We start from the raw sequence: 10,892 nt of genomic DNA on the forward strand, positions 1-10,892 counted from the left end.
GAAAAACTTGCCTTAAATGTTGGAGAACCTCTTGATGCTGATTCAGTGACACGCTATCGGAGTATAGTTGGTGGCTTACAATACTTAACTTTGACCAGGCCAGATCTTGCTTTTGCAGTCAATAAGGTTTGTCAATACCTTAAGTGTCCCACTACGGCTCATTTGTCGGCTGTCAAAAGGATCGTTCGTTATGTCAGTGGTACCATTGATTTTGGTCTAAAGATCGTGCCTTCGTCGTCTACCATGATTAGTGCTTTCTCTGATGCTAATTGGGCTGGTTGTTCTGATCATAGAAGATCCACAGGTGGATTTGCTATGTTTTTGGGTGCTAATCTTATGTCTTGGCAAGCAAAGAAACAAGCTACTGTGTCTCGCTCTAGTACTGAGGCTGAATATAAATCTCTTGCTAATGCAACTGCAGAAGTTATTTGGGTGCAATCTCTTCTGGATGAGTTGGGTGTTCGACAATCGAAGGTTCCTATTTTATGGTGTGATAATATTGGTGCTACGTATCTGTCTGCCAATCCAGTTTTTCATGCTCACACCAAACACATTGAAGTTGATTTTCACTTTGTTCGTGAAAGAGTTGCTCAGAAGAAGCTTGATATTCGTATTATCTCCACACATGATCAAATTGCTGATGGTTTTACCAAGCCACAATCTGTGCATCAGTTACATGAATTCCGACACAATCTCAACGTTGCTAGTGGCTAGTGCTCTTGTAAGTTGTGATTGAGGGGGGCTGTAGAGATATGTATTAGGTTCGGACTTCTATGCTGTATGTTCGAGTCCTGTTCTTGTATTGTCTTCTCCTACTAGAAGATGGTCTTGTATCCATATGTGCCTAGGACATATTCCGGGCTATATAATGAACATCATGGCTGCCTTCAGGGGTAAGCCGTTCTGCCTAAGGGCTTGTTTAGATGAAACACAAAAAAATTTTGCGATCGAATCTTGCTAATTCGAAGTACTAAATGAAGTCTATTTACAAAACTTTTTGCACAAATGGGTTGTAAATCGCGAGACGAATCTAATGATACTAATTAATCCATGATTAATTAATAATTGGCTGATGGTTACTGTAGCATCACTGTTGCAAATTATGGATTAAGTAGGCTCATTAGATTCGTCTCGCGATTTACAGCCCATCCATGCAAAAAGTTTTATAAATAGACTTCATTTAATACTCCATGTATATGTACAAATATTCGATGTGATGTTTTTTTTTGTGTTTACGGAGTTTACAGGTCTGATCTAAACATGACCTAATTCTAAACCTGCACGTACGAAATGGACACGGTAAGGAACAAAAAGCCAGGAGGATGTGGTACAGAAAAACGTGTGCCTGATCGGTCATCCGTCGCCGTACATTTTCTTATCTGTCTGCCATCAACAGGAAGGAGAAATCTGTCCTCCCTACCACGAGGCGAGGCGATCTTCCTTCCAGCTCCAGAGGCAGCTGGGCCATGTTTGGTTAAACATCACATCACAATTTCACAAAAAGACGAATGCCCGCATGCAGTACTAAATGAAGTCTATTTGCAAAACTTTTTTAGTAATGAGTATAAATTTTTGAGACGAATCTAATGAGCCAAGTTTCATCATGATTGGCTACAGTGATGCTACAGTAACCGCGCTCAATTATCCTCTAATCGTGCGGTCAAAAGCCTCATTAGATAGAGCAACTGCTACATTACCATAGTTGTGGAGGTAATTTTGTAATTAGACTTTATTTAATACCCCTAATTAGTGGTCAAAGCATCGTTTCTCTCTCATCAAAACATTTTCACATCTAAACCAAACATGGCCCTGGGTTCGTTGCCAGCCAGCCAACGGTGGTTCGCTGGTCGCGTCGCGCAGCGCGCATTGAATGCCAGGAGCCCAGGACGCTATCCCCAGCAGTTCTGCCCGAACATCTTGATCGGCTGGCATGTGGATGGATCGTGGGGCGCGGCTCGCGGGGGGCGAGCTTTCCGTCCGCGCATTTACGCTCCACGCGCCGCGCCACCAACCCGTGAACGCCTCCCCGCACAAACGCCTTGTCTAGTTAAAAAAAAAACTCGGTCGGAGAACGGCCCCACCCGCTTTTCAGTAAGAGAAAGCCTTACGACATCTGACCAAGAAACCTCCTGAATCTTGCCTGATGCCCACAAAGGCTATGTCTCGCGGCGAACACAATGAGAGAGAATTTTTGCCTATGAGAAAGTTCGTTTCAGCTAGAAATCGAACCAGCGACCTCTCGAGTGGGGGTGCCAACGGGCTGGGCTAGCCACTTGGCCGCCCAACCTTAGGCTTTACATCCCTACTTGTCTTCAATGGCCGAGCTCCGCTTATCCGAGGCTGCAGGACAGGGTGGGCGACGAAGAAGAAGAGTGCGGCGTGTAGTAGGCCGGTGAAACGAAACGTACCAAGGCGGTCGACGGTCGGAATGGGTCAAGGGGTCTCTACCAAGGCGGTGCAATAAATCTTGAGGAACAAAGAGATTGAGTGGAAAATCAACGCGCCAAGGATGCGCAGGGCTCGGCTAGCCGGCGGTGGCAGCAGGGTGTTTCCAAGGCTTAGCATGTGGAGTGTGTCTCGGGCGGGCGGGCCGGACACCGCGCGCCGCGCTGCCCTTTTTTCCCTTCACTGCAGCAACGAGCAAGGAGCAATGATCCTCCTGTTCCTGTTCCTGCTTGTTCACCGTTGACGCTTGCTCAGTGCTTCTTCTACTTCTCGGCTCACAGTCCGATCTCTGCCATTCATCGCAAGTGCGCGCGCCGATATTTCTGACCTGCAGGTGGTAAACCCGGAGCCCCTGTCCACTGTCGTCGCGGACTCCCGGACCTTCCGCGTAGCAGCACCATGCGTCGCACAACGGGCCCCGGAACCACGCGCGTGTGATAATCAATCCCCGCGCCGGCCCCGACCCAACCGTGACTGCTCCAACCATCACCACCATGCACCCGCACATGCAGATGGGCTCGCCACCATGGACGCCGGGCACGGGGTACTGCTCGCTCATCCGGCCACGCACTCCGCCCTGCAGGGCTAGAGGCTAGCTAGCTAGAGGCGGGCTTCTAGCAAGTAGTAGCAACATGCCCTATAAGTAAGGGTCGACTGTATCGGCCATCCGCTCGTCACCATTAATTTGATCCGCTGCGCACGGCCGATCGAGCCGGCTAGCCAGCAGCCAGCGCAGGAGAAAATCAGAAAACCTCATAGGCTAGCTACGAGGAGGATGGGGCGCGCATCGGTGCGACGGGCGCTGCTCCTCGTCCTGGCCGCCGCCGGCGCCGCCGTGGTGGTCCGGGGTGAGCCGCAGGTCCCGTGCTACTTCGTGTTCGGGGACTCGCTCGTGGACAACGGGAACAACAACGACATCGCGTCGCTGGCGCGGGCCAACTACCCGCCCTACGGCATCGACTTCCCCGGCGGCGCGACCGGCCGCTTCAGCAACGGCCTCACCACCGTCGACGCTATATGTAAGCTCGCCGCTCTACTCGATCAAGCCCCGTTCGTTCTCATTTGGTTCAATTCGTATCGATCGACGAGCTGCATGGTTTGTGTCCCATATTTTTCGAATAGTGGCATTATATTAGTTTCCTTTCCTGGATCGTCGATTGGGAGAGAGAGAGGTGTGAAGTATGACTTGACGCTGCTTCATTCAGAGCGTGATATTCACTTTGTTCGTTTGACTGTGGCTGGTAGCTAGTTCTGATTTGTTATAAGAAAAAAATATTGTTGACTGGCTGGTGCCTGGTAACTGGTGCTGATTCGGTGTGAGTGTGAGAAAAAAATACTGCTGACTGATTGGCTGACAAGACAAGCGAACAGTGTCACGCTTTGAATGAAGCAGCGTCGTCCGTCCACGATGATGCCATGCCAATCTGAGCGCCGTGATGGCGACACATCTATCCCTTGGATGCCTCGACGACGCTCCAGTCAAGTCTGCAGACGAATTGGTCCCCTCAGACGTATGACGCCGACGTTCCTTCGATTGTACCCGGTCGCAGTCAGTGTAGAAATTCTTATTGCGATCAGTACTGATTACTGAAAGATAGATTGGTACTAGCTGATCGAAGTAATTGATGATGCCGTACACGTCGAACCAATTTCATCATGTATTCGTTCGTGTGCCGTTTTCAGCTCAGCTTCTGGGCTTCGACGATTACATCCCCGCGTACGCCGGCGCCAGCAACGATCAGCTCCTCACCGGCGTCAACTTCGCCTCCGCTGCCGCCGGGATCAGGGACGAGACCGGCCAGCAACTGGTGCGCATGCATGCTGCATCATTAACCATATGTTTTTTTTTGTTCATCCTAGCTAGCTAGATCGTCTTTTGAAAGCGCGGGGCACATTATTAACCTGCTGATCGACGCACACGATGTCGGCCAATGATCGATATGAATCTGCAGGGCCAACGGATCAGCTTCGGCGGGCAGCTCCAGAACTACCAGGCGGCGGTGCAGCAGCTGGTGAGCATCCTGGGCGACGAGGACTCGGCGGCGAGCCACCTGGCCCGGTGCATCTTCACGGTGGGCATGGGCAGCAACGACTACCTCAACAACTACTTCATGCCGGCCGTCTACCCCACCAGTCAGCAGTACACGCCGGAGCAGTTCGCCGACGCGCTCGCCGGGCAGTACGCGCAGCAGCTCCGGACGCTGTACAGCTTCGGGGCCCGGAAGGTGGCGCTGATGGGCGTGGGGCAGGTCGGGTGCAGCCCCAACGAGCTGGCGCAGCGCAGCCCCGACGGCGCCACCTGCGCGGCGGAGATCAACGCCGCCATCGACATCTTCAACCGGAGGCTCGTCGCCCTCGTCGACCAGTTCAACGCGCTGCCCGGGGCCCACTTCACCTACATCAACGCCTACGGGGTCTTCGAGGACATCCTCAGAGCCCCGGGGTCGCACGGTATGTGTGTGCTCTACTTTGTACGACACGTCCCTGTGTCCCATCTTTAATTTGCCCTTCAGGAATCAATCCACGCGGAGCTTAACTTGTTTGGAACTGCGCGCGCGTGCAGGCCTGACGGTGACGAACCGAGGGTGCTGCGGGGTCGGGCGGAACAACGGGCAGGTGACGTGCCTGCCGTTCCAGACGCCGTGCGCCAACCGGAACGAGTACCTCTTCTGGGACGCCTTCCACCCCACGGAGGCGGCCAACATCCTCGTCGGCCGGAGGGCATACAGCGCGGCGCTGCCGTCCGACGTCCACCCGGTGGATCTTCGCACGCTCGCTCAGCTCTAGCTGTACTTGTTTTAGAGCAGATGCCGGCCACGTTCGTACTCGCGTCAAGAGGAGAAAAGCTTATAGTGCGAAAATTGCAAGCAGGTTACACGTTTAATTTCTTCTGTGTTCTGTGTACTAGTACTCGCCAAGGAGATATGTGTGTCCATCTTAACTATAGCTATATAAATATAAATATGATATATACAGGGTTTCCTCTGGTTTTGTTAATGTAATCGAGGGCGTACTCCTCTTGTCGCTGTTCTGAAAAATGGGGTGATGCTGTGCCTCAAAACGCCTTAGATCTCAGCCGACGAATATCATGGTCGTCGACTGAAATCTTCCATAGCAAGTAATTCGGAACATCTGAGTCGTGGATTGAAGAAGAAAAAAAGCTAGAAATTTTGAAGGCACACTTGCAGCGCACAGAGAAATAGAGAACCCTGAGAACGAATAGTACAAAACATATATATGCACCAGATTCGATCTTAACAAAAAGCAACAAAAGTTTTATAAAGCTAATCAGACAGGAGCCTGGAAGATGCCAAAACAATTATACTGCCCCAACCAAGGGGCTGCTCTTCCGCCAGATTTTTTTGTATTATAAACAATAAATCGACAGCAACAATCTGTACATGAGGTTGAGGCCAGTGCCAAAGAATCCGTGGATTCTTCCAGTGCTCGGTGATAAATGTCTGATATACAACAAAACTATGATCAGCAACAATCTGCAAAACAACCCCTTTTCGGAAGCCCAGAGCACGAAGATATGATATACAGCCTGGGTGGTGGTTAAAACTTGGATCGCGACGAACGTGATGAACGGGTGGTGCTGCCCTCGTTGCGGTCTTTCTTCCACATTCCTTCGACGCTCAGGAAACATCTGAGAGGTCTTACCTGTTCGAACATAAGGATCCTACATTAGAATATTTCTTGGAAGAACAGTCTATACCTCCTGCTACGACAGCACCCTCAAAATACAACGGAAAAAACCCATTAACTGTTACCTTCCAACGGTTTCTTTGAGCAATCTCATTGTGGATAGCAGACAACCGGTTGATAATTACTCTAAAATCAGGCCTATCTGCAGGATTTTCACTCCAGCACTGCTCAATCAACCTGCATTGGTGTCAAGAGAAGAGGCAAACAAATCAGGATGAAATTTAAGAAGAAAAAAGTCACAAGCTAAAAGTCACAAGCTACGTACGTGGAGAAATAACACATTTAATTTGACCATCCAAGTAGTCAAATGGAGCATGGTTTGCAGAAACTTATTTACTAAAAGTTAAGAATGCAAAGCAAGCCACAATAATGCTCTGTTGGAATTAGTACAGAGGAAACAGGAAAGATAGAGCACTTACTCTCTTAACCCGTGAGCATAATGCTTTGGAGGAGCTCTAAAAGGCGGCCTTTCTTTAGAATTGTGTGCCTTCTCAATTTCATCATTTTTCTTATCATGATAAGGAAGACATCCTTCAATCATCTGCAAAAGTTAAGACCATAATCACAAAAATGATCACATGGCTGATTTTGGGAGTAGTAGATGTTGAAATGAGTGTCATTCTTTATGCTTAAAGAAACAACAGTGTCAATCAAATAAAGATACTAGCAGCAAACTCACAACAATGCCCGATACAGCAATACCATATATATCTGTTCCTAGCAATATTAAGAGAATACAAATGCACAATACTTCCTACTGTGTGGGAGAGACATCAACAAAGTAACAACTTACTTCCTGTAGTATCAAAGCGAATGAGAAGACATCAACTTTGGTATCGTACTCTTCATTTCGCAGGACTTCTGGAGCAGCATACCTACCTGTGACATATTTAACACCAGTTCATAAACAAAGCAAAGGAAAAAAAAAAAGAAGGCAAAGGTGGCACCAATCTAGCACAAATTTTAGTATGATAAACAATAAAATACACTTACAAGCATTGCCAGGTGAAGTTACCGCTTTCTCTTCTCTAACTTTTCTTCTCCATTTTAGCATCTTACACAAATCAAAATCTGCCACCTTCAGATGTCCAGTGTCATCCCTCAATATGTTCCTGTTATCTTACACAATGGGGCATAGAAACTTTTTTTTAATAAACCAGGTATTTTAAAACACCTTATGGGGCGTACAGAAAAATACAAGCAATTTTCAATGCAAAAAAATGGGAAACACAAAGTACTCACGAAGGCTCAAGATCACGATGAATGATAGCTTGAGGCTTATGCTCATGTAAGTAATTCATTCCTCTGTTACAATTCACAAAGACGCACAAGTTAGGTTTACTTCATACCAATGAAAGATAGGGTCCAACAGATCCTATCTCATGTCCAGGTTCTGGTTCACAAACCTTGCAATATCAAGAGCTAGCTTCACTGCATATGATGGCAGCAGAGCTCCTCTCTTATTCAAGTGAGTGCGCAAGTCACCCTGGAAATAAACATTTTGATAATTCTCAACAACCCATAACATGGCATAAAGTTGCAATTTGATATGAATGAACTTCATGTTGCAGAAATTATGAAATGGAGTTAATAAATCTAGACATTTGTGCAATGTAAAATTGCTGATAATTAGGACGAATTCAACATGTATAAGTTATCATGGTATAACAAATTTCACAAATTTGAACGACATAGACATTGATAATTTGCACTGATCTATCGTCGGCCAAATATTGCCACAATGAAAGATGCTGCTACTACAAGGCAAAAAAACAGATTTTACATTTTCAGTAGGCCAAATATAGCCAGAATGTATTATTGCATTAGGAAACTATAACAAGGTAAATAATGGTCATATATCATCAATTGAGTAATAAAAAACATTCTAACACTTTATACATGACCAGATAATAACTAGAATGATATGAAGCCGTGGATCCACAGTTCCAAACCAAGAAGGTTCACCTACAGCATTGCCTCGTATAGTGACTAATCAAATAGGCCTCTCAAATCAGAAGATAATGCAGACTATGAAAAGCATATTGCCCTTAAAACAAACCTTGTGCATAAATTCCATGACAATCATCATTGGGTTGCTTTGTGTCACAGCACCCAAAAATTGCACAACATTTGGATGGCGTATAAGTTGCAGCACATCAAGCTCGTCTCTGAATGCCCTCCTGCAATACATCCAAACTGTCAGGATAGTATAGCGTGAGGAGGAAGGTGACACTCAATTAAGTAAATCCACGATGTAGACCAGAAATAAATGGAATAATTCAATGCAAACTACCCACACTTTGTTCTCATCCACAATTAGATCGTCATCCAGCTTCTTAACAGCAACCGGAATGCCCCTCCATGTTGCTTTTCTAAAAGTACCCTGAGAAGCAGATTGAAACAACAGCTACGAATAAATTTAATGCCAATGAAATTTGATGGGGGAAGTACAGATTTGGAACTTCAGATAAAGAAAGTATAGAATCAAAAATCAACAATTCAATAGCATCTGATTGGTAAACCAATTGTAAGATCACTAGTGCTAGAGACAACCAAATCATAGAAGGCTACTGTGTAAGAACGTGATAGCTATATACAGACCTTGGATATATCATTGCCATTACTGAAATCAAGCTCAGCCGGGTCAATCTCATATTCAGGAACTTCACGGACATTCTTCACATGCATAGGAGCGATCTTCAAGAAAGAAGCGAATATTCAGAACACCTGAACAAACACAGAGCATCAGGCAGAGCCAACACACATGTGGCGTAGTACCTTATGCTTGGAGCCATGCTTCTCCAAGATCTTGATCACATCATGATTCTGATAATGCATTGCATCCGCCAAAGGCTGCCAGATAGTAGCAACACTCAACTAATGCAGTAATTCACAAGAAAAACATATATGCACAAACAAGCGTCAGGATTCTATGTTCCACAGTTCCACGTGCCTAGCATAGCCTACAAAAGTACAAATTGCGTCATTGTCACGTGCTAAATGCTCCTAAGTTAGCGTACCATTGTCGAACTTATAGCCAGATCTCCCTATGAGAAAAGGACTTTAAGGTCCTCATTCAACGCAAGCAAAAGGATTTATTAAGAAAGAAAAAACAGCAAAAACTTAAGCAGGCCGCACCGTGCTGCCCCATTGGTCCTCGACGGCGGCCTCCGCGCCGCGCTGGAGGAGGAGCTCGACGACCTCGGCGTATCCCTCGCACGCGGCGATGTGCAGCGCCGTGCGGCCGTCGGTGTCGCGGAAGTTGGGGTCGGCGCCGCCGTCGAGGAGCTCGCGGATCCCCTCCACGCTGCCCGCGTGGGCCAGGTACATCAGCTGGAAGCTCATGACGCCGTCGGCCTGGGCGGACCCTTCCGCCGAGCCCGCGCCGGCACCGCCCTCGCCGCCCCTCTCGGGCGCCAGCGACGACTGCTTCCCCAGCCTGAACCGCGGCGTCGCCGCCTCAGACGCCGGCGCCGGAGGCCTCGGCTCCATGGAGGCGGACGTCAGCGCTAGCGTTCGGGGGTGCCGGAGTCTCGGAGATCGGATCGGAGGCCTTGGGGCGGCGGGGCGTGGAATTCAGCAGAGCGAGGAGCCGGGGAGAAGGGGAGGGGCTGGGCGGCGGGCGCAGCGCGTGCGATGGCGATGGACGAATCGAAGGGGTTTGGGAGTGGAACCTGGAATAAGCATTCGGAATTAAGAGGAATTAATGGCGTGGGGGTGCTCATGGGTGGGTGGGTAGCTGCTGAGCTGGCAACAGGCAGCCAACGAACTCCCCGGTATGAACCCGATTGGAAACAACGGCCACGAGATATCGCGCGGACGGTGTGGTGAGCCCTTGACAGCTGGGCCCCGCCACAACCGGAGTTTCGACGCGGGCTCTGTTTCGCCGGCTACCAGGCTGGCTGCCTCGCCCTCGCGGCTCTGCCTGTCAGCCTGTGCCATTTCTTTCGGAGCTGATTACTTATGCTGCAAGCCAAGTCGTGATCCGTGACTGGACTAATCGCCCCCTCTAGCTGGGTATACTCTAGAATTCTTTAGAAGAGTAGTATACCCGTGAGTGGACAAATCTGAAAAAACATTAATCACCGAAGGCAACTCTGACAAAATTTCAGCTTCTAAATGGTTCCAAAAAAAATCAGCTTTTAAACGTTATATTAGTGGCAAAATTTTGAACTCAAATTCAAGGATGATCTGCTCACATGACATCTGACGATTCACCAATAGCCTTTTGTTTTGTTTCTTTTTCCGAATACCAAAATTGACCAACATCCAGTGGGGTGCTTCGCAAAGGTCACTCTCAGAGCAACTCCAATAAGTTAGCTAAATTGTTTTGATTAGGTAAATTTAAATAGGATGGAGTAAAAACGCCTTCCAACAGCCTCTTCATCATGCTCTCCTCGCTATCGCATTCTGTATCTGCGCTCCTCTGTGGCTCTGTTCGCTTTTTTTCTGAACGCAAGCAGATCGCCATCTGCTCCCCGCGCACGTGGGGCCCACTTCCCACGTCCTTCTCGTGCTCCGGCTTCCTCTTGCCGCTGCCGCCTCGCCTCTGTCGACCTCGCCGGCCAGCTCCGCCTCGCCCCGTCCGGCCGCACCGGCAGTGCTCGCGCCCGCGTCGGTGGGAGGCGCGGTCGCGGAGCTTGCGCCCATGGCGGCGGGAGGTGCAGGCTGCGACGGCGGCGTAGCTCTTGCCCGCCTAGGAGGTGTTGGCGCAGAACTAGGGCCAACACACGAAAACG

At 48.6% G+C, this 10,892-nt stretch overlaps 2 protein-coding genes across 2 annotated transcripts; one reads left to right on the plus strand and one right to left on the minus strand.

Moving 5' to 3' along the window:
- The first annotated feature begins 3,031 nt into the window (after nt 1–3,031).
- Nucleotides 3,032–5,447, plus strand: LOC120676616 (GDSL esterase/lipase At5g45670-like). The gene is made up of 4 exons (XM_039957931.1): nt 3,032–3,464; nt 4,129–4,253; nt 4,398–4,896; nt 5,009–5,447. Exons 1-4 carry the CDS (start codon nt 3,221–3,223, stop codon nt 5,230–5,232), a joined length of 1,092 nt encoding a protein of 363 aa, XP_039813865.1. The 5' UTR covers nt 3,032–3,220; the 3' UTR covers nt 5,233–5,447.
- Nucleotides 5,448–5,655: 208 nt separating this feature from the next.
- Nucleotides 5,656–9,866, minus strand: LOC120675505 (integrin-linked protein kinase 1-like). The gene is made up of 12 exons (XM_039956710.1): nt 9,292–9,866; nt 8,932–9,006; nt 8,755–8,850; nt 8,451–8,536; nt 8,213–8,333; nt 7,560–7,639; nt 7,396–7,458; nt 7,147–7,265; nt 6,947–7,032; nt 6,573–6,694; nt 6,219–6,330; nt 5,656–6,108 (listed from the first exon to the last, which is right to left on the minus strand). The coding sequence occupies exons 1-12, from the start codon at nt 9,643–9,645 to the stop codon at nt 6,004–6,006; spliced, it is 1,419 nt and encodes a 472-aa protein (XP_039812644.1). The 5' UTR covers nt 9,646–9,866; the 3' UTR covers nt 5,656–6,003.
- Nucleotides 9,867–10,892: the final 1,026 nt, after the last annotated feature.

Source organism: Panicum virgatum, chromosome 5N (genome assembly GCF_016808335.1).
Source record: "Panicum virgatum strain AP13 chromosome 5N, P.virgatum_v5, whole genome shotgun sequence".
NCBI classification, from domain to species: Eukaryota; Viridiplantae; Streptophyta; class Magnoliopsida; order Poales; family Poaceae; genus Panicum; species Panicum virgatum.